Consider the following 22,788-nt stretch of genomic DNA (forward strand, 5'->3'; position numbering starts at 1 on the left):
AAGGTTAGAACAGTCCACAAGGTCAGCGGCGTGCTGTCGTTGCCACGCTCTTGCTAGTGTTCATGTTTTTGTCTCGTGCTCCTAAGACCGTGGAACGGGGACCTAGGGGTGGGAAATGAGCGGAAGAATTCAGTTCCCGTGGGGTTAGCATGTGCTTCTCGTGTGGGGTGGGGAGAACCAGCCTGCCCGCGTGTATCTGTGAGTTCACAACCTTCTTCCAGAGCATCTGGGAGATGCCGGCTGCTCCTTCCTCTTGTCAGAGACTCCATTCTGTACCATGAGGGGTCACCTGTGTGATACGGGCGTCTACCAAGAAGGGCGGTGTCCTTGGTGGGCTCTCCTGGGTGTAGGCTTCAGGATAAGGGGATAGTGGGAAAGCTGGCCGGTGTCTGCCCACCTGTGTGAGGAAGAGGAGCCCCTCGGAAACCGGGGCCTGGGCTGCCCCTGTCCTGTGCCTGGTGAAGACTCTATAAACTGAAGAGGCAGTGGGCTGTGGACAGGACAGAGGGGAATGCTGGTGGGGAGCCTGGGAGGGCGGCCGCAGGCAGGGGGCAGGAAGCTTTGTAAGCACAGGATGAATGAGGAGAATGTCCTGGAGAAACGGAGAAACACTGGTGGAAAATACAGGCAGAGCTGAAAGGATGACCCGAGGGAAGAGAATGAGTGGGCTTTTCAGATGATGACACATGAAAACAGGTTGCTTGCTTGGAGGGTTTTCTTAATGTGTGTTGAAACTGGCCTGGGAGAGGAAGAAGGAAGATTCGCTGTCTGATAACTCAGTGAGTTGCTGATGGCTCTGTCAGGCCAGGAAACCCTGTCGTCCCTCGGAGGCTGTGAGGGTCCCTGGAGGAAAGCGGGATAAGGCGCCTCTGTGCTGCTGACGAAGGCGGGATTGTGTGTGTGCAGCTCCTCCCAGGCCTTGGGCCCAGGCCTGTGTCCGGGCGGGCTTGCTTTCTGCTCCCTGCCAGGTAGGCAGATGCACACCCTGTTTGGTTTCCTGGCCCCAGAGAACCAGCTGGGCCCTGGGGTCCAGGCTGAGGAGGGAGAGAACCACAGCCCTGTGCCCGGGGGAGGCTGGAAGCCTGAGTGGGGGATGTGACCCAAAGGGGCTGACCCTTCCGGGCACCAAGGGGCCTCTGTGACAGTGGGGAGGCTGGAAGCCTGAGTGGGGGATGTGACCCAAAGGGGCTGACCCTTCTGGGCACCAAGGGGCCTCTGTGACAGTGGGGAGGCTGGAAGCCTGAGTGGGGGATGTGACCCAAAGGGGCTGACCCTTCCGGGCACCGAGGGGCCTCTGTGACAGTAGGGAGGCTGGAAGCCTGAGTGGGGGATGTGACCCAAAGGGGCTGACCCTTCCGGGCACCGAGGGGCCTCTGTGACAGTGGGGAGGCTCTTCCCTTTGGCAGTGAAGAACGTTCCCACTGTTTGCTCTTAGGAAGTTACAGGATTTCAAGACTTTAGAGAGAGAGGAAGGGAGGGAGAGAGTGAGACAGGAACAGTAACCTCTTCCTGAATGTGCCCTGACCAGGGATCAAACCCACAACCTTTGTGCATCTGGATGACGCTCTAACCAGCTGAGCCATCCGTCCAGGGCTACAGTATCTATTTTTTAAATTCCCATGGAGATTTCTGACTAGGACATTGGCTGAAACTTAATAAAAATTTGTAAGAAAGTACAAAGAACTTTTCCCCCTGAACCTTTGGAGAGTACGTTGCACCAGGATGTCCCATCTCCCCTGAGTACTTTAATGGGCTTTCCCTAAAACCAGGGACCGTCTCCTGCATAACTCACTATATACATTAAAATCAGGAAGTCAGCATTGATACATCACTACCTTTTTTTGTTTGTTTGTTTGTTTTATTTTGTTTGTTTTTTGTATTTTTCTGAAGCTGGAAACGGGGAGAGACAGACAGACTCCTGCATGCGCCTGACCGGGATCCACCCGGCAGGCCCACCAGGGGGCGATGCTCTGCCCCTCCGGGGCGTTGCTCTGTTGCAACCAGAGCCACTCCAGCGCCTGGGGCAGAGGCCAAGGAGCCATCCCCAGCGCCTGGGCCATCTTTGCTCCAGTGGAGCCTCGGTTGCGGGAGGGGAAGAGAGAGACAGAGAGGAAGGAGAGGGGGAGGGCTGGAGAAGCAGATGGGCGCTTCTCCTGTGTGCCCTGGCCGGGAATCGAACCTGGGACTTCTGCACGCCAGGCCGACACTCTACTACTGAGCCAACCGGCCAGGGCGATACATCACTACCTTTTAACTTTCAAACCCCACTTAAGGTTTGCTAATTGTTCCCATAAGGTCTTTAATAGCCGAAGGACCCCATTCCAATATATCCTGCCAGGGAATAGGCTCTCAGTCTTCCTCTGGTTTTCATCTTGACGTTTTTTTGAAGATCACAGCTTGTTTGTTTATTTACAGTGCCCATCGGCGTGGGTGTGTCTGTTTCCCACGAGGAGACGGGCCTTCTGTATCCGAGGCAGTGACAGGAGGGGCCGGAGCAGCGATGTGTTCTCCACCTGAGAACGCTCGCAGGTACCAGTGGGTTGATGACCTCACCGGGGCCTCTTCTGTTTCGTTTTCAGGTGGAATTTAGGCAAAACGTACAATATCGTCTTGGGATCCGGACAGGTCGTGTTGGGGATGGACATGGGTCTCCGAGAGATGTGCGTCGGAGAGAAGCGGACAGTGGTCATTCCACCCCACCTGGGCTACGGGGAGGCTGGCGTGGGTGAGTGCCAGTATTAGAGGGTGTTTGGGGGCACGGTCACCATCCAAATTCTGTGCTTTTTGGGGTACCATATTTAGACTCACACTGTGCTGCTTTCATTTTTTTTTTTTTTGCATTTTATATTTATGTTTCCATGAGAATTTGCTTTTGTTATTATTTCGTGTTGGTTTCAGGTTTACGGCACAGTGGTTAGACAGTCCTATCCTTTACGAAGTTCCCCCTGATATTTCCAGTGCCCGCCTGGCAGCGTACGTAGTAATCGCAATCCAGGGGTGGGCCAGCGTAGGTTGACAGTTGTCCGAATGGAAAATAATACAATAATTAACTAAATAATAATACAAAAGTAAACTGTTCTGTGTACTCACACCGGTCAACCTACGCTGGCCCACCCCTGCAGTATAGATGACGACGTTCCCCGTGCTGCACGCCGCGTCCCCACGGCCGCCCGCGCTGTGACTACCTATCTGCACTGCTCACCCATTCACCTTTATTACCCGGTCCCCCAACCCTGCTCCCTCCATTTTGAACCCAGAGTCTGTTGTTGATTTAAAGTATTTAGCATTTTTGTTTAAAGACCCCTGTGAATTCGGAGTTCATGCCAGACTAAGGTTCCGTGCCCTCTTGAGAAAGCAGGGTTTCGGGTGATAAACCTCAGACTTCACACCCACGTGCGGGAAATGTCCCTGAAGGACCTTTCCAGGCAATTTCTTGCAGGCAGGCCGGTGCTTCCTCCTGGAACTGTTTCCTGGGACAGGAAACTGTTTCCTGTGATTATATATTAAGTAACTATATCATACTCTGTGATAGTAACTTTAAACAGTACATATTATATACGCATATACATTCACGTGCTTCTTTGGGGCCCCTACTGTAGACACAGTACTGCTCGTGAATTTGAGTTCACCGTCATGCCTTAGGTCATGATTTCTAAGGCATACTTTATTATTCTTACAGTTCCGCCATTAGATTTATTCAAAAGTTCTCCCATTGTAGTCTCTCCTGGTGGCTTTCAAATTTTTCTCACCGAGACACACAGTAAGAAGTACATACACAATTTATACACATATACGTGTACATTTAGTTTTATATAAAAGGTTGAAACTCACGCTTCATAAAATGATACCTATCCTTTCTATGGGCGGCCCGTCCTGATCTGTTTTATCTTGTTCGTTCATTTAAAAAAAAACACAAAAGAATGCTGGTCACCATCCTCTAACGGATTTGATGACTCACTCACTGTCACCACCTGCAGTTTGGCAAAACCACATGCTGATGGTGAACTTGGCTTTCACCAGAACTGCCTGCCCTCCACGAGGCAGCTGGCGCAGGGAGGGTGGGGGGGCGGTGTCGAGGGGCCGGGCGACTGACGCACAGCGCTAACCCCGCCCCCTCCCTGGCGCCAACCCCGCCCCCTCCCTGGCGCCAACCCCGCCCCCTCCCTGGCGCTAACCCCGCCCCCTCCCCGGCGCCAACCCCGCCCCCTCCCTGTCGGCGCTAACCCCGCCCCCTCCCTGTCGCCGAGGCAGACGGAGAAGTGCCGGGTAGCGCCGTGCTGGTGTTTGACATCGAGCTGTTGGAGCTGGTGGCCGGCCTGCCGGAGGGGTACATGTTCATATGGAACGGCGAGGTGTCACCCAACCTCTTTGAAGAAATCGACAAGGATGGCAATGGAGAAGTCGTCCTGGAAGAGGTAGCTGGCCTTTGAGGGCAGTGGGGACTAGATGAGCTCAGGGAGCCTTATTGGGCCGGGGGACCCATTCCGAATGGGAAGGCTTCTCGGAGCCAGGAGGACACCTGGGCTTATCTCCTGTGGTAATGACAGCCTGCACGCTCACGTACCTAGCACGTTCACACTGGCTAAGTTGCAGCTCTTTGAAGAAACCGGGGCCCGAGAGGTGCAGGGACTGATTCCAGGGCTCACAGATGTGGATCAGCGTGAGCTGCTCGCTGCACACCTGCCCAGTGCTCAGTGCTTCCACATCTGTCATCTTGCCTGGTCCTCACCACGGCCATGGAATGGTCCCCAGTTTTCAGAAAAAGCAGCTGTGCACAGAGGAGGTAAATGACTTGCCCAAGGGTCACACAGCTCCCCAGGGTTTGAGCCAGGATGATCCACACCCCTGTTTGAGCGCCCAGATCCTGTCTTCTTTTTCCTGGAGTGGGGAAGTGGAGTCCCCTGTCCTGTCACAACCCTGGTGAAGTCCTCGCCTGCTCATTCAAGGACATCACCCCAGCCTTCCCCCTTTCCCTCACACTGTCAGCATTTCCCCGGCTGCTGGAGGGCTTGCATGAGCACTGCATCTCCTCCTGCCAAGGGGTGCCTTTCATATTGCTGAGTCCCGTGGTCTGTCCTCACGCTCTTATGTCAACACAGCGGACTCCTTTGCACGGCACCTTCTTTCCCCAGCTTCCGGAACACCTCGCTTTCCCAGAGCTCCTTCAGCCTTACCCAGGAGTCTTTTCTCTGAGAGAAAACATGACTCAGATTAAGGTCTGCTGTGACTCAGAGCTCTGAAGAGGTCCCCCTATCCCTGAAGTCCTTACAGTGGCTCATAAAGGCTCTGCCAGGCCTTCCACACCCTGCTCACTGTGACCTCCTCTCCCACTGTTCCCCTCTCGCTGGTCTGTTCTGTACCCACACTGGCATGCAGCCCCTGGGCCTTTGCACTAGCTCTTCCGTCTGCCCAGGGGACTCTTGCCTGAGATAACTGGCTCCTTCCCTCACTTCCTTCAAGCCTTTCGCTAAGTCTCCCTTTTCCCCTGGGGTCTAACCCTGACCACGCGTTGGTACTCGACCCCTCACCCACTTGCACTTTTTTTTAAATTTTTTTTATTTTTCCGAAGCTGGAAATGGGGAGAGACAGTCAGACAGACTCCCGCATGCACCTGACCGGGATCCACCCGGCATGGCTACCAGGGGGCGACGCTCTGCCCACCAGGGAGGCGATGCTCTGTCCCTCTGGGGCATCGCTCTGTTGCGACCAGAGCCACTCTAGCGCCTGGGGCAGAGGCCAAGGAGCCATCCCCAGCGCCCGGGCCATCTTTGCTCCAATGGAGCCTCGGCTGTGGGAGGGGAAGAGAGAGACAGAGAGGAAGGAGAGGAGGAGGGGTAGAGAAGCAGATGGGCGCTTCTCCTGTGTGCCCTGGCCAGGAATCGAACCCGGGACCCCTTGCACGCCAGGCCGACGCTCTACCACTGAGCCAACCGGCCAGGGCCCCACTTGCACTTTTAATATCCCTTAGAGCTCTTTGTTTTCTAACTGAATATGTAACTTATTTTTGCTGTTCGTTTTTAACTGTGTGTCTTTTCTACTGGAATGTGCAGATGTTTTGTTTGTTTATTGATGTTGCTCTAGGATGGTGCTCCTTACACAGTGAGTGATACTTTTTTATTATTATTATTAATTTTAATAGGGTGACATTGATCAGTCAGGGTACATAGGTTCAGAGAAGACATCTCCAGGTTATTTTGACATTTGATTATGTTTCATACCCATCACCCAAAGTCAAATTGTCTTCCGTCACCTTCTATCTGGTTTTCTTTGTGCCCCGCCCCTCCCTTCCCACCTCCCTCTCTGCCCCCACATCCCCGGTAACCACCACACTCTTATCCATGTCCCTAAGTCTTATTTTTATGTCCCACCTATGTATGGAATCATATAGTTCTTAGTTTTTTCTGATTTACTTATTTCACTCAGTATAATGTTATCAAGGTCCATCCATGTTGTTGTAAATGATCCAATGTCATCATTTCTTATGACTGAGTAGTATTCCATAGTATATATGTACCACATCTTCTTTATCCAATCTTCTATTGAAGGGCTTTTTGGTTGTTTCCATGTCTTGGCCACTATGAACAATGCTGCAGTGAACACGGGGCTGCATGTGTCTTTATGTACCAGTGTTTTTGAGTTTTGGGGGTGTTTCTTGAATGAATGAATGAACGTACGAACGTAGACAGCTAGACAGCGGTGTTCCCAGAGGGCAGGGAGGTCAGGCCTGAGCCTTTGGAGAAGAAAGGGGCTGATTCAGGGAGGAGGGGACAGCTCTGGGAGCCACTGGGGGTGCCTGCCTGGAACCCGAGGGCTCCTGGACTCACCTCGTGGGGAGAGAAAATCCCAGGCCGTGCAGCTCATGAGAGATTGTCTGTTTTGGTAGCTCAGACTGAAATCCCCTTCTCCTCGGGCCTGGGCTGGGTGCTCTCGGCCCCTGTATCTCAAGGTCTGTCCTGTCCCCTCTGCAGTTCTCAGAGTACATTCATGCCCAGGTGGCCTCGGGCAAAGGGAAGCTCGCTCCTGGCTTTGACGCCGAGCTGATTATGAAGAACATGTTCACCAACCAGGACCGGAACGGAGACGGCAAGGTGACAGCAGAGGAGTTCAAACTCAAAGACCAGGAGGCCAAACACGATGAACTCTAACGCCAACGCCAGCCACTTGTGCGACACGGAGCCCCCCCTCCCCCATGGTGGCAGATCGTGCCGTGAGGGCGTGAGGGTCTCTCGGAAGGTGAAACTGTCAGCGAGTGGTAGTGGGTCACACATCAAGGGTGGGTCGACGCACATGGTGAGAAATTTTAGGCCGAATGCCAGTGATGTTAAACAAAACCAGCGCGGGGTGCCTTAGCATGGGCTGTGTAGGGTATTGAAGAGGTCTCACGGCCAACCGTGGTCCGTGGGCCTTCTGAGTAGTTTTGTTATTAGAGGAAAATAGTGTCACACAGAGGTTATAACCATCTTGGAGGGAACAGAAGAAAAAGTACCTATGTAAAGAGGGTTAAGAAAAATTTTTTTAACCTGCTGGTGTTCTACAAGCATTGTCCAGATGGGCAAGAAAAAACAAGGGGTATATCCCAGCAGGATTCCCAGAAAGCCTCCACCTTCCCCTACACATTCTCTCTCTCTCTCTCTCTCTCTCTCTCTCTCTCTCTCTCTCACACACACACACACACACACACACACACACACACACGCACTTTTCTAGTTAAATCATGCCCCACACCGTTGTGGTCCTCCGATTGGGTAACTTGGAGGCTAAAAAGAAAGTCAGCGGACCAAATAAAAGGCACTCAGGACCACAGGTAGAGAAGTTGCGTTTGCCACATGAGATGATCTGCTTCCCTCTTCTTTGTTCCCATCACCCGATCCCTAGCGCACTGGATCCTTAGATCAGATAGATACGTGCAGGGCTGCTGGCTACGCCGAGCTCCAGAACATCTCTCCGTGGCTCGGGTGGCTATGCCATCCCAGCAGGTGAGCATCAATAAGGTGACATATTTCTGCTGCTCATCTGTGTCCCGGAGAGGGAGGTGCCCGAAAGCCTGGGGCCTCGCCCTGCAGAGGAAAACAAGGACACTGTCCCTGCCTCCACGTTACGCAGTGACCACCTGGCTGCTTTATGTCCTCTCTTCTCCACTGGTGGTGGCACTCACTCTGAAGTAACCCATGATTTTCCTTCTGAAACTGCTTCATTTTACTAATTTAAACTGGTTTGTTTTTTTTTTGTACTGACGTAGCTCTGAGGTAGTCCATGAGAATGCTGTGCACTCGTTCAATTGAATGTTGGAAAACCGATCTTTTCGTATATAAAATGTTGAATTCTATCATCAGGCTCTGTGGTGTTTTATTTGAAGCTAAGAGGATCCCCAGGGAAATGTCCCATGCAGCCGGAATCCGCTGTGCAGCGGGGGCTGTGTTGAGTTGGGAGAGTGCCGAACCGTGAAGTACAGAGTGTGGGAAGGGTCAGGGTCCGGGCTGGAAACACCCTCCCGGGGACTCCTGCAGGAAAGCTAATGAAAGGACTGTGTGCAGAGGTGTGGATAGGACTTGGGGACCCAGGAAGAATGTCAGGGAACCCAGGACGGCTGGTGGCCAGCAACAGCAGGAAGCGGCTGTGCCTCCCTGGGCCTGAAGGGTGGAGGGGAGCACAGGCAGGTCCATCTAGTGCAGGGGTCCCCAAACTACGGTCCGCGGGCCACATGCGGCCCCCTGAGGCCATTTATCCGGCCCCCGCCGCACTTCCGGAAGGGGCACCTCTTTCATTGGTGGTCAGTGAGAGGAGCCTAGTTCCCATGGAAATACTGGTCAGTTTGTTCATTTAAATTTACTCGTTCTTTATTTTAAATATTGTATTTCTTCCCGTTTTGGGGTTTTTTTTTTTTTTTTTTTCATCTTTTCTGAAGCTGGAAACAGGGAGAGACAGTCAGACAGACTCCCGCATGCGCCCGACCGGGATCCACCTGGCACGCCCACCAGGGGGCGACGCTCTGCCCACCAGGGGGCGATGCTCTGCCCATCCTGGGCGTCGCCATGTTGCGACCCTCCTGGGTGTCGCCATATTGCGACCAGAGCCACTCTAGCGCCTGGGGCAGAGGCCACAGAGCCATCCCCAGCGCCCGGGCCATCTTTTGCTCCAATGGAGCCTTGGCTGCGGGAGGGGAAGAGAGAGACAGAGAGGAAGGCGCGGCGGAAGGGTGGAGAAGCAAATGGGCGCTTCTCCTATGTGCCCTGGCCGGGAATCGAACCCGGGTCCTCCGCACGCTAGGCCGACGCTCTACCGCTGAGCCAACCGGCCAGGGCCCATTTTGGCTTTTTACTTTAAAATAAGATATGTGCAGTGTGCATAGGGATTTGTTCATAGTTTTTTTTTTGTTTGTTTGTTGTTTTTTTTACAGAGACTGATAGAGAGTCAGAGGGATAGACAGGGACAGACAGACAGGAATGGAGACAGATGAGAAGCATCAATCATTAGTTTTTCGTTGCGCATTGCGACTTCTTAGTTGTTCATTGATTGCTTTATCATATGTGCCTTGACCGCGGGCCTTCAGCAGACTGAGTAACCCCTTGCTGGAGCCAGCGACCCTGGTTCCAAGCTGGTGAGCTTTTTGCTCAAGCCAGATGAGCCCGCGCTCAAGCCGGAGACCTCAGGGTCTCGAACCTGGGTTCTTCCACATCCCAGTCCAACGCTCTATCCACTGCGCCACTGCCTGGTCAGGCCATAGTTTTTTTTTATAGTCGGGCCCTCCAACAGTCTGAGGGACAGTGAACTGGCCCCCTGTGTAAAAAGTTTGGGGACCCCTGATCTAGTAGGAGTCATGGGGGGCCTGCGCCAGTCCCGGAATGGGGCTGGCCCTGACGCAGACAGGAAGGAGTGTCTGGTCTGCGGGGAGCGCCCGGTGGCTGATCCCAGGAGGCACCAGGAGAAAAGGAGCTCCGGCTGGCGAGACTGGCCAGCCCCCTGGGGAGCGGAGAGAAGCGGAGACTGAATTGAGGAGGGAGCAGGCTGGGAGGAGATGGAGAATCATTGGCACGCGTATGGGGGAAGTATGTAATATATCTATGGTTTTCAAAAGCAAATATTATTGTTTACTAAAAGTAAACAATACGGAGTCCGTGTGCTTTTGGGGAGGCAAAGGAGATGCCCATGGCCTTCCAGGCTGCTGCCACCAATGTCACTAACGTTCCTTAACCCTCTCCTAGCCGGTACAGAGTCACTCAGTTTTCCTTCAACAGAATCCTTGCTGCGCCCTAGACAGGCTGGTAAGGGCACTACGTGGAAACGCCCGCGAAACGCGTAGGACCGCCCACGTCCTCATCAGGTACGCCTCTCCGTGGGGATCAACGCCTCGGGCTGATTCGCCACCCCCGGGTTTTAGCTGGTCCTGCTTGAGTTACTTCACCGCTGGAAACCGTTTGGCTGAATGAAATGAAAGTTTCTCTGGGGAGACTGAGGGCTGAGCAAGACGAGGGGAACCTTGCGCTTGCTTTTGTTTCTAAAACGCTACCTGCCTGACGGCACGGTCCTTCCCGGGCCTCAGACTCAGACCCGAAATCTCGGGTTTCCACCTGTCGGCTTTCTTTGTTTTTCCCTCTTTTTTCCCAGATTGATCGAGGTATAATTAACAAGTAAAATTGTTAAGATTATGTAAAGGGTATATGAAAGGATATACAAAGTAGTGCAGACTGCTTACGCCTCCACAGTAGCTTCTGGTCCAAGCACATAGGCCCCGGGCGTGCTCAGTGTCATGTTCTCTGATCTCTGAGACAGTCCACTCCCCACGAGGCATGGACGATTGGACGTATATTGTGAAAGGAACCCCCCACCCCTTCTAGTTCATGAACACATCCGTCACCTCACGTGTTCATCTTTTCCCCTTGTTTGGTGAGAACATTCTCAAGTTCTCTCTTAGCAAATTTCAACTGTCTAGAGTAGTGTCATCAAGCGTTGTCACCTCATTATACTTTAGATGCCCAGGCCTAAAATGGAAAGTTTGTATCCATTACCAACCTCTCCCTCCTTCCCCAGCCCAAGCCCTGAGTAACCACTCTTTTACTTTTTTTTTGATTGCAGCTTTTTTTATTTTTAAAATTCCACACATAAGTGATACCATGTGGGTTCATTTATCTTTCGAAGGCTCTTGGCTCATTGTTGAGTGCTGCCTGTCTTCTCCTTGCTAAGGAGGGCGTGCATTATCTGTGGCTGTGCCGCGTGTGGGCTTGAATCCCTCCGCCAGGGTGGGCAGCTCGGCTGGCCTCGCTTGGTGCCGCTGCTGCAGCCCCTGCTTGTGCCCGCATTTCGATGGCCGCAGCTCTGCGGGAGGGCTGCGAGTGCCCCTTCGGGGTCAAAGGGAGGGCAGGGCTGCCAGCCAGCCTTTTCCTTCAGTCAGTTGACATTCAAGTTCTGCGTCGCCGCTGAGGGCTGGGGCCTCCTGACAGAACACATGTCCGGTTTCTACGTGAGGACACAGATTGTAAATTGAGGCCCAAACGGTGAACTGAGTCATTTATGCCTCGTGGGGGGATGAGAGAACAAGATATCTGAGGAACACATGTGCTTGGACACCACAAGGCTACTTCGCCAGCGTAAGCAGTCTGCACTATTTTGTTAAAACCCAGGGAGTGTTGATCTCTGATGACTCAGGAAATTATGCTGCTTTTCAAAAGTATTAAGACAGAATTTTTTTTTTTTTCATTTTGGCCGGGACGTTGGCCTGACCGCAAGGTTATATGTAAACACACTACTTAGGTTTCCAGGGAAAACGTTGCCTTCTTTGAAGCCTTTCTGGCTCACCTGGGGTTCTGGGGACTTCTTATGAAAGAATACTGCTCCCAGTTACTCATTGCTGGTTGCAGATATAAACATTAAAGCTTATTAAAATACTGTTTGATTCAGTGTGGTCTTTTGTCCTAATGGTTGGCACTTCAGGTCAGGGCATGCCTTCCAGTTTACACCGGCTGTCCTTTAACCCTCACCTCATTGCTGACCGCTTATCACTTCTGTTCTTCCGTCCCATCTTCCAGGGTGGAAGGCCCACGCAGGCAGGAGGCAGGTCTGATTTGTTAAGGACTGTCTCTCTGGGGCCCAGCACACAGTGAGGACCTGTTAACCCCTTACCTCACTTTACAGAGGTGAAGACCGAGGGTTAGAAGAGTCAGCAGCTTCCTCTACGTCACAACATCATAGCCTCAGATCCCATGTATGACTCACTCCTACGCCTGCGCCCCTCACGTTGCGGCATCGTTTACCTTCTCTCTTAACTTGGGCTGAAATAACCAGACTCGGCACAACACGCAGTTTGATTGTTAAGTCCTGGGGCGACCTTGCGAAGTTGTAGGATTAGTCACGGGAGAACACATGTACCTTTTCCTTCCTGAGTCTCCTCCATAGGGTATACCAAAGAGAAGAAACTCTGAACGTGAACTCTGGATAGAACCTCCAGTGATCTAATCCACCTGCTCAACTCTGGGGTCTGTTACGGCATGGAAGGTATAGCTACCTTGTGGAATCACTCTGGAATGAGCTAGTATCTCTCACAGGGTTTGTTTTCCAGTTTCGTCAAAATTGTTCATCTTAGCACTAAAAACTGCTTTACCTCAAAAAGTAAAACTTGAAATTGAAAGAAAAACTACCAGCTAATGTTTTTTTGTTTGTTTGTTTTAGAGATAGGGAGGGAGGGAGAAGAACAGACAGGGACAGACAGACAGTAAGGAAGAGAGATCAGAAGCATCAATTCTTCATGGCGGCACCTTGGTTGTTCATCTATTGCTTCTCCTTTGTGCCTTGACCAGGGACAGGGACTCCAGCCAAGACCGTGACCCCTTGCTCAAGCCAGCGACCTTGGCCTTCAAGCTAATGACCTTTGGGCTCAAGCCAGCAACCATGTCTATGATCCCACTCTCACACGCTCGAGCTGGCAACCCCGTGCTTAAGCTGGTGAGTGCTCAAGCCGGCGCAACCTCGGGGTTTCAAACCTGGGTCCTTAGCATCCCAGGCCAACGCTCTATCTACTGTGCCACCACTTGGTCAGGCAACTAATGCTATTCTTTAGAGATACGATAGTTACCGTACACTACCAATGTTCACCAGAGCCGAAAAAGACATTTCCACTTGATCAATTCACCCATACTATGCTGGGGATGTAATAGCTTATACTTTTGTGGATGGGTAATAGTTAACAATGTTGAATGCTTGTGCTAAGCTATTCTAAATGCAAACATAAAATGTAAATGCCCACACATAGATGTCATTTCTAAATCCAGTTACTGGAAATGGTCAACTGCTCTCCAGCTCCACGGCCCCAGTTTTCCTCATCCTCACCAATCTAGAGGACACATCATTACCCCACCGCACAGATGAGCACACTGGCCTCGCACCTACTGAGTGGTGGGAAGAGGACTCAAATCCAGGCAGCCTGACTCGACAGCCTGTTTCCTAACGGCTAGATCACACACCTCTGAAAACGGAACCGGAAAACAAGTACAGTGGTCCCTTTTCTATCACAGGGGTTAGGTCCCAGAACCACCCATGACAGGCGAAAGCCCGTGAAGTAGCAACCTTATATTTATTATTTATATATATTTTAAGGCTTTATAAACCCTCTCCACACTCTTATAAACCTTTCCCACACTTATTTTGCTGTAAACATAATTAAAATAATAAATATATAAAAATACCTATATACCGCAAGATCCCGTGATATAGTGAAAAACCCACGATACAGTAAGACCACAAAAAGTGAACCGCGATATGGTGAAGGATGAATGTATTTTTAATATCAGTAGCCTCAGGGGCTGTGAGAGGTGATAGGGTCACAGGCTTGGAGTGGAAGAGGCAGAGGCCTTGGCCCAATAATCATGTTATTGTGGAAGTGGCTAGCCCTTCATTCCGCAGGGAGGTGACTGACCTCGCCCTATTAGGAAAGGGCAGAGGCGTGACTTGAATACAGGTCATAACTGCAGTATTCTTGACTCTCACACGACGCAACATGTTTTTGTGGAAGCATACGACAAACTCCCCTGGAAATAGCTCCAAATAGCTACTTCCTTTTTTACAGGGGTAACCAGCTATCATGAGATCAGAGATGCCCAACATTTTTCTACGTGAAAGTCTGCCAGGTAATTCTGATACTCCCACACTATGTTATCTGCTTTAACGCAGGAAAACTGGTGTTGGGTTTGACTTTGGGAGTAGCTACGCTGGGAGTAACAGTCCCCTCTCTGCCAGCACACAGTTTCACGGTGTGTTACGGAAGCGAGACATTGTGCTGGAGGGTAAGGGTGGCGTGCCTTGGGAGAAAGGTTTTCACCACCGGGACCTTGCCTCCCTGCCACATCCGACTGGGCTACAGACTGCTGCCCACACTGGGTGTCCGGAACCAGTCGGATCATGCTTTCTGCGTATCACAGTTCAGATGCTTGAAGAAAATTGATAGCTTCTTGCAGACTCTGGCGCTCCAGCGTTAGAACCAGGGTCAGATTTATCACGATGGCAGATCTAAGCCTGCATGAGGCACTTAGGGGCGGCAGACGTTTGGAATGGGAAGCCAGACTACAGGGAGTAACGCTGGTTCCTGACCTTGGGGCACCCAGTTCCGGTCCCTCTGAGACCCAGCTACATGTTGTTTCCTGAGTGCCACTATGACAACATCATCAGGATTCATACATCACACATGCAAGATGAGCCCAGCAGGTGCCTAGAAAATATGTGTTGACTGAATGAGTCAGTGACAGTCTTGCCAACAGAATTAAAAAAGCTTTTCATTTCATGTTTATTAACAGTGCATCAATACAGAACATTTAAAATCATTAGTGACACATGGATGGACAGCAAGGTTTTTTCAAATACCAAGTGCTAGTTCTGGTAAATTTCAATCCCCCCCCCCCCAAACGAAGTAACGAGCACAATTTCAGAAGAGGGTGATGCCATCGGCGTGATGTCCTCAGATGACAAACAGGGCAGTGCTTCAAGTCACGCATGCGTGAAGAGGCTCCTCGAACGTGTGGCGACGTTCAGCCACAAAATTCGCTCTGGAAATGTAGGCAGTTATTTGTCAAATTTTGACTTCAAGATTTTTTTTCTTTTTTATGCCAAAAGATACGGTGAGGAGTGTGTTGAGAGAGGTGGAGAAAAGGAGCTTCCAGTTGATGGATTCGGTATGTCTGAAAACACTTTGAGAGCAAGGATATGTTATAAATAAAAGTCTTCCAGCACGATGAACGCGTGAGCAGTCCGCACGAGAGATGTCCTCCTGAAGATTGCCGGCTCACAGAATCTTCTGTAAGATCGAGTTGGCTACGTCCAAGGATTCATCTTTTACTAGAACAATATCGTAAGCGTCCATGTACTTGTCTAAAAGCTCATCCACCTAATCCGCAACAACAACAAGAAACCCAGAGGGGTTAGGATACGGGGAGAAGACGCAGATAATTTCAGTACGAACCTCAATGTTATGTTAGCTCTGCTGGTCAATTAAATTCACTCTCATAAAACATCTGGAATGAAGTAATACTTTTAAGTATTCAAAAATTCTTTAAGGCTCATGGATAGAAAATTTCCCACATGGGGGGGGTTTCTCCCAGGATGAAGTCTCTAGTCCAGGGGTTCACGAATGGGGGGATGTGGTGCCCCTGTTTTTTTTTTTTATTCTCGTGACCGGAGACTGCTATTGCTATCCAATGTGGAGAAGCCAGAGAAGAGAGGCCCTTTATAATGCCCGCCCTCCCTCCCCAACACCAACAACGTGCTCCTGTGTGCCAGCGCCTTTGCTCACTGCCACAGGGAGGGGGAGAGGACGGCCCCGATGGCTCCCGCATAACTGCTTTTCTCTATTTAATTTAGAAATCAGGTTTGCTGGGGTGCCATGAATGCGTAAGAGTACACTGGTTTCAGGTAAACATCTCTATAGCTTTTTGAGCTGTTGATTGTGTTGTGTGCCCATCACCCAAAGTCAAATATTTTCCGTATGTCTGTCCGCCTCTGCTCCCTTCCCTCTCGTCCTCCTCCCCTGGCAACCACTTCACTTTGATCTATGCCTGCGAGTCCTGGTTTTATATCCCACCTGTGTGTGAAATCATATCGTTCTTAGCGTTTTCTGATTTACTTGTGAAATAGCTGCTTTCTAAGGAAGCTAGGGTAACAATTACTATCCAGTTTCATCCTAGTTTTTTCTTCTTCTTTTTTAATAGAGACAGAGAGAGAGAGAGAGAGAGAGGGAGAGGGACAGATAGGGACAGGCAGGCAGGGAAAGCGATGAGAAGCATCAATTCTTCACTGCAGCCCCTTAGTTTTCATTAAGTGCCTTGACTAGGGGTTGGGGGAACAGGGCTGCAGCAGAGCGAATGACCCCTTGCTCAAGCCAGCGACCTTGGCTTCAAGCCAGCGACCTTAGGGTTCAAGCCAGCGACCCCACACTCAAGCTGGATGAGCCCGCGCTCAGGCCAGCACCCTTGGGGTTTTTTTTTTTTTTTTTAAAGGAAAGTTGATTTTATTTAATTTTTTTAATTTTTATTTATTTATTTATTTTACAGAGACAGAGAGAGCAGAGAGAGGGATAGACAGGGTCAGACAGACAGGAACGGAGAGATGAGAAGCACCAATCACCAGTCTTTCATTGCACATTGTGACACCTTAGTTGTTCATTGACCGCCCTCTCACATGTGCCTCCACCATGGGCCCTCAGCAGACCGAGGAGTCAGTGACCCTGGGTCCACGCTGGTGAGCTTTTGCTCAAACCAGATAAGCCCACGCTCAAGCTGGCAACCTCGGGGTCTCGAACCCGGGTCCTCGGCATCCCAGTCCGACGCTCCATCCACTGCGCCACCGCCTGGTCAGGCACCCTCGGGGTTTTGAACCTGGGTCCTCTGCATCCTAGTCCGACACTCTAACCACTGCACCATCACCTGTTCAGGCACCTTAGTATTTTCTTAGAAGGGAATTAAATGACAGACTTGTATACTTACTCTGTCGTTTAGATATCCAATTTTCAAGATGTGTTCAACATTGGCTACTCCATCTGCCATTCTTAAGTCTCCCTGGGAGTCTCCCAGAAGAATTATGTTGCTGTTGTCTTTTAGTTGATTGAAATACTCTGTGTTCTTCAAGGCACCATCATGTTTGTTGAATACATGAATTAGATCTCCTTTAAATCCTTTGAGCACCCCCTATTAAAATCATATTATACAAATCCTTTGAAATAACAGGATTTTTGCAAAATTGATTACATTCATGACAGGTAAGGACTCTGAGAAGTAAATGACTTTCTAGAGATACTTTAAATATTAACATGAGTTGAAAGTCCAATTTTTACTTTTCATTTAGTTCCTAACTCAAAGGTCCCATTTTATTGTATCTTATATTGTCTTGATTAGAAGAACTTGATCAAATCACATGAGTTTTAATTTGCTTCTTTTTTCTATCCATGGATGTTAATTCTTTAGAATTGTTGCATTAAGTTACATTAAAAGAAGTTTTTACTAATTTTAATATTAGTCTATAGCTTGAGGAACAAAAGCGTTATTACTACTGATGATCTTTTCTTTGATGAGTTTTTTTAATTTTTAAAATTTATTCATTTTAGAGAGGGGAGAGAGAGAGTAAGAATGGGGGAGGAGCAGGAAGCACCAACTCCCACATGCGCCTTGACCAGGCAAGCCCAGGGTTTCGACCTGGCAACCTCAGCATTCCAGGTCAACGCTTTTATCCCACTGCGCCCCCACCGGTCAGGCTGCAGAGCTGTTTTTAAAACATGGATATGGAAACAACACTAGGAAAGGTGACAAATTCCATCGCAGGCCGACTGACTTGGCCTAACTTAATGAGTATGCGTGAACTAATAAATAACAAATGCATTTACATGATTAAAATATTTTCAGATTTTAAAAGTAATTATGAAGAATGTCTTGATATTCTTACATTGTCATCAAAATCCATGAAGTTGGACACGACTTTGACATTTGGATAATAGACGCCAGCTTGACGGATAATCTCCTCCAGGACGTCCCCGATACCGGCCGAAAATATGAACACGGGGATACCGTGTTGTTGGAGCTTATAAAAGAAATTTTCATATCCTTCCCTGCAGGACGGAGGGACGATATGACTGTTAAAGTGAAGATATATTCTCTTTTCACCTAGATATATAGAAAAAGAATCTGGTCCTGGCTGGTTGGCTCAGTGGTAGAACATCAGCCCAGCATGTGGAAGTCCCACCCAGGTTTGATTCCCGGTCCGGGAACATAAGAGAAGCGCCCATCTGCTTTTCCAACTCTTCCCCTCTCACTTCTCTCTCCTCCTCCTGCAGCCAAGGCTCCATTAGAGCAAGTTGGCCCCTGGTGCTGAGGATGGCTCCATGGCCTCTGCCTGAGGTGCTAAGAAAAGCTTGGTTTGGCCCTGGCCGGTTGGCTCAGTGGTAGAGCGTCGGCCTGGAGTGCGGAAGTCCCGGGTTCGATTCACGGCCAGGGCACACAGGAGAGGCGCCCATCTGCTTCTCCACCCCCCTCCTTTCCTTCCTTTCTGTCTCTCTCTTCCCCTCCCGCAGCCGAGGCTCCATTGGAGCAAAAGATGGCCCGGGCACTGGGGATGGCCCCTTGGCCTCTGCCCCAGGTGCTAGAGTGGCTCTGGTCGCAACAGAGCGATGCCCCAGATGGGCAGAGCATCGCCCCCTGGTGGGCGTGCCGGGTGGATCCCGGTCGGGCGCATGCGGGAGTCTGACTGCCTCCCTGTTTCCAGCTTCAGAAAAATACAAAAAAAAAAAAGAAAAGCTTGGTTCGAGCAATGGAGCAATGCCCGAGATGGGCAGAGCATCACCCCCTAGTAGGCTTGTTGGGTGGATCCCAGTTGGATGCATGCGGGAGTCTGTCTGACTGCCTCTCTGAATTAAAAAAAAAACAACTACATATTTTCCCCTAATTCTATGGCTCACTTAATTCTCACTTCTAAATATTGCCCAATGGGGCTGTTACTGATGTCTGACACTAGCAATACATTTTCAAACAACAGTTAACTTTTTACCCTCCTTTTAAGAAATTCTAATAGTAAAAAATTTATTGATTGATTTTAGAGAAAAAGGAGGGGAGGGACAGAGAAATAAAAGAAACATCGATTTGTTGTTCTACTTATTTATGCTTTCATTGAGTGATTTTATTTCCTTTTGAGAGAGAGAGAGAGAGAGAGAGAGAGAAGCATCAAGTTGTTGTTCCATTTAGTTGTGCCACTGATTGCTCTTCGTGTGCACTGACCAGGGTTGGAACAAGCGACCCTGGGGGTCAAGCCAGCGACCCTGGTGCTCTAGGGTGGTGCTCTATCCGTTGCACCCCCACCAAGGGGCTACTGGTTGATTCTTGTATGTGCCCTGGCCAGGGATCGAACCCACAACCTTAGTGTACTGGGACGTGCCATAACCAACTAAGCTACCAGGCCAGGGCTAAAACTAGACAATTTTACACTCATATTGACTATGGATAAGCCTACAGTTCAGAATTTATACCGTTAACAGCAGCTAGTTAAGCCGTACCTTGAAACCCCATTCAGGGAGAGCTGGAGAGCCCTGCTTGTTCCTGGGCTCGTCTGCTCTGGCCTCTCTCCTGCCTGAGGTCTGCAGCTACTGGTAGGGTTTTCATCTTAAACTCCTCGCTTCTCCTTTTACTCTTCCTGGGTGGTGGGATAAGCTGCCTAACGAAGGAATGAAACACTACGTGTCCTCACACTCTCACACAAGGTAATGTTTTCTTCCTTAGAAGAAGATTGCCTTAAAATTTAGCATCATCAAAAAAGAAAAGGAAAGAGAAGAAACAGCATCATATTTGCCTTGCTAGCTGAAGAGTTTGGGAGGCAGTAAACAGAATTAAAAATAAGTTTTAAAATGTTAGTATCTCATAATTCCTGTATGAGAAATATTTTTATTATTTGCTAAAGCATATTCACCTTTCCTAGAGATAGTTTTCAAGGGACTTGGAGAATTCAGAAAGTAGATTCATGTTAATTTAAAAACAGGGTACCGCCTGCCCTGGCTGGTAGCTCAGCTGGTTGGAGCATCATCCCGATAAGCTAAAGTTGCAGGTTCGATCCCCAGTCAGGGCACATATAAGAATCAACCAATGGATGCATAAGTAAGCGGAACAACAAACTGATGTTTCTTTTTCACTCTCTCATTCTCCTTCCTCTATCTCTATAGAAAACCAGTCAATTAAAACAAAACAAAACTGGGTACTAAATACTTTTCAATTTGACACAGACATTCTTTTCACATTTCATGTCTTTGAAAAATATTTTGCTAAAGGAATTTCAAAATGGTTTTGGTTTCATAACTTTGTTAGTCTTGAAAATTTTAACTTGGAGAGAGGAGATGAAAATTAGTGCTTCCAGCTCTTAAGGCTTTCTCTATCTACCATGTCGTTCTGAATTCCCCATCTCCTCGCTTTTATTATGTGATGGGGGGCACATTTTTTTTTTTTTTGTATTTTTCTGAAGCTGGAAACGGGGAGAGACAGTCAGACAGACTCCCGCATGCGCCCCACCGGGATCCACCCGGCACGCCCACCAGGGGGCGATGCTCTGCCCCTCCAGGGCGTCGCTCTGTTGCGACCAGAGCCACACTAGCGCCTGGGGCAGAGGCCGAGGAGCCATCCCCAGCGCCCGGGCCATCTTTGCTCCAATGGAGCCTTGGCTGTGGGAGGGGAAGAGAGAGACAGAGAGGAAGGAGGGGGGAGGGGTGGAGAAGCAGATGGGCGCTTCTCCTGTGTGCTCTGGCCGGAAATCGAACCCGGGACTTCTGCATGCCAGGCCGACGCTCTACCACTGAGCCAACTGGCCAGGGCGGGGGGCACATTCTTGAAGTATTTTTAGATGGGATGTTCTTAGAGACTCTATTAATAAAAACACACACTCGAGTACATACGTAACAACAGTCCAAGTCTACAGACCATTCACAATAACAACAAACACCCAAGACACTTACTTGAGCTTCACATCAGACTCAGCCACGATTTCATGAATTCTAGCTCTCGGTAAAGCCTGTTCCACCAGCAGACCATGTGATTTCGTGTACCTGAAGTTGATGATCACAGAAAAAGAACAGCAATGAAAGCAAATGAGAGCTGCTACCTTCTTACAAAGCCCCCTCCAGTATGAGAACATGCAGTATTTTCAAGTCGTGAGAGTCTGGGTTTACATTTCAGGCCTTTAAGCTCGTCCCTAACGGGTACGTAGCCCTCGTGTCTGAAAGGGGCCGCACAGGCTCGTCCCGCACTTCCCAGTGCTCTGGCTTCCGGTCAGCGTGCTGACACGACAGTGGGAGGACGCCAGGTGTGAACCTTTGCTCCGGCTGCAGGTAAGAGCTCCAGCCTCGGGAGGCACGGGCACCGCTCTGACCGCAGTAACCACGGGAGCAAGGCCTGCTTTTCTCCTGCCTGTAGTCTGAAGTTTCAGGAGACGCCTAAGGACTGACCATGCTGACCAGTGAACAAGAAAGAAGGTCCTTGCTGTGGGAAGTTTTTATAGTTACATAAAAGCACCTATAATCACACCATCTCAGTGGAACCAGCCTTCAGAACCTCTCCACCTGACACCTAGATGCCACCCCCATATTAATCCTCAGTGAAACCCCCTCTTTGGTTGGCTCTCATCCTGTTAGTGAGCCCTTCTCCCAGGGAAGCTAATACCATTGTTCTAGAAAATGCGAACTGCCAGACAGTCTTAACAATGTGGGCCGCATGTGGCCCCCTGAGGCCATTTATCCGGCCCCCCGCCGCACTTCCAGAAGGCGCACCTCTTTCACTGGTGGTCAGTGAGAGGAGCACTGTATGTGGCGGCCCTCCAACTGTCTGAGGGACAGTGAACTGGCCCCCTGTGTAAAAAGTTTGGGGACCCCTGCTTTACATCACGCCGAAGCCCGTACCCTAAAGCCTTCCAAGTCTGGTTGCAATTCCGGAGGCTGAGGAAGCCTATCCTCTTTGCAATACTTCACTCCATTCACACAGATCCGTGTCCAAGGTGCTCAGGTGACAGGATGAGGAACATGAGTAACAGCACTTCTGCTCTAAGATATCTAAAATCACCCAGTGTTGCTTCTCAAGTCAAAATTCTCTACTCCTTGAAATCTTCCTCAAACAGAATGGCTCCGTTCCTGGGATTATCTTAGTGGACTCCCCTGACAACATCCTCTTAGGATCCAACACAGGGCTTCCCGTGCGGCCTGCTTTGAACGGCGCAGTCCAATGAACGCGACCAGCAATGAAGGGCCATTTCTCATGAGCTGTCACCTGATGGCTCCAACGCAGTCCAGGGGCCATCTAAATCCTAATAGCTTGTCCTTTTAGGCTGAGCCACATCCTGTCCATATACTTCAAAGGATAAAAAGTCTTGTTTTGAGTTTATGGTTTCAGTGCAGAATTTTAAATTCATTCCTACTGATCTTCATCTTAAAAAAAAATAACAGGCACTTCTCCCGGCGGAGTGCCCCGGCAGGTCTTTCTCCTTGAATAAAGCCTGCACATCTGGTGATCGAGTGTCGTCTCATTCTTATATCTGGTGCCAAAACCTGGGACAGGGTACTAACTGCCTGGACGATCCCTCTTTGCCGTCCAAACTTAAAACCAGGGAAGCAATGGGCAGCGGCAGCTCGTCCCGGGCTTACTCCCTGATTCTGTTTGGACGTGTAATTGTAGGTCGATTGGCCGGCACTGTCTAACTCTGTCCTGAACCCCTGCTGGACCAGAAAGTTTCTTACAGAACTGCATGCAGACCTTCGGGAATCAGAAAATTGGAAAAATCTACCTAGCCCTACACACC

At 49.8% G+C, this 22,788-nt stretch overlaps 2 protein-coding genes across 8 annotated transcripts in view; one reads left to right on the top strand and one right to left on the bottom strand.

Annotated features, from left to right (window-relative positions):
• FKBP9 (FKBP prolyl isomerase 9) overlaps positions 1 to 8,326 on the top strand; it is a 33,618-nt gene extending 25,292 nt beyond the window's left edge. For both annotated transcript variants that reach the window (XM_066239379.1, XM_066239380.1), the window contains exons 8-10: positions 2,580 to 2,725; positions 4,252 to 4,415; positions 6,969 to 8,326. In XM_066239379.1, the coding sequence (XP_066095476.1) occupies positions 2,580 to 2,725; positions 4,252 to 4,415; positions 6,969 to 7,145 (487 nt within the window). In that variant the 3' untranslated portion in view covers positions 7,146 to 8,326. The remainder of the gene's footprint in view (positions 1 to 2,579; positions 2,726 to 4,251; positions 4,416 to 6,968) is intronic.
• A 6,416-nt stretch (positions 8,327 to 14,742) lies between these two features.
• NT5C3A (5'-nucleotidase, cytosolic IIIA) overlaps positions 14,743 to 22,788 on the bottom strand; it is a 56,668-nt gene continuing 48,622 nt past the window's right edge. For all 6 annotated transcript variants that reach the window (XM_066239908.1, XM_066239911.1, XM_066239912.1 and 3 more), the window contains 4 exons: positions 20,957 to 21,046; positions 17,914 to 18,076; positions 16,962 to 17,162; positions 14,743 to 15,367 (listed from right to left, as the gene is read on the bottom strand). In XM_066239908.1, the coding sequence (XP_066096005.1) occupies positions 15,266 to 15,367; positions 16,962 to 17,162; positions 17,914 to 18,076; positions 20,957 to 21,046 (556 nt within the window). In that variant the 3' untranslated portion in view covers positions 14,743 to 15,265. The remainder of the gene's footprint in view (positions 15,368 to 16,961; positions 17,163 to 17,913; positions 18,077 to 20,956; positions 21,047 to 22,788) is intronic.

This window comes from Saccopteryx bilineata, chromosome 7, assembly GCF_036850765.1.
Source record: "Saccopteryx bilineata isolate mSacBil1 chromosome 7, mSacBil1_pri_phased_curated, whole genome shotgun sequence".
NCBI classification, from domain to species: Eukaryota; Metazoa; Chordata; class Mammalia; order Chiroptera; family Emballonuridae; genus Saccopteryx; species Saccopteryx bilineata.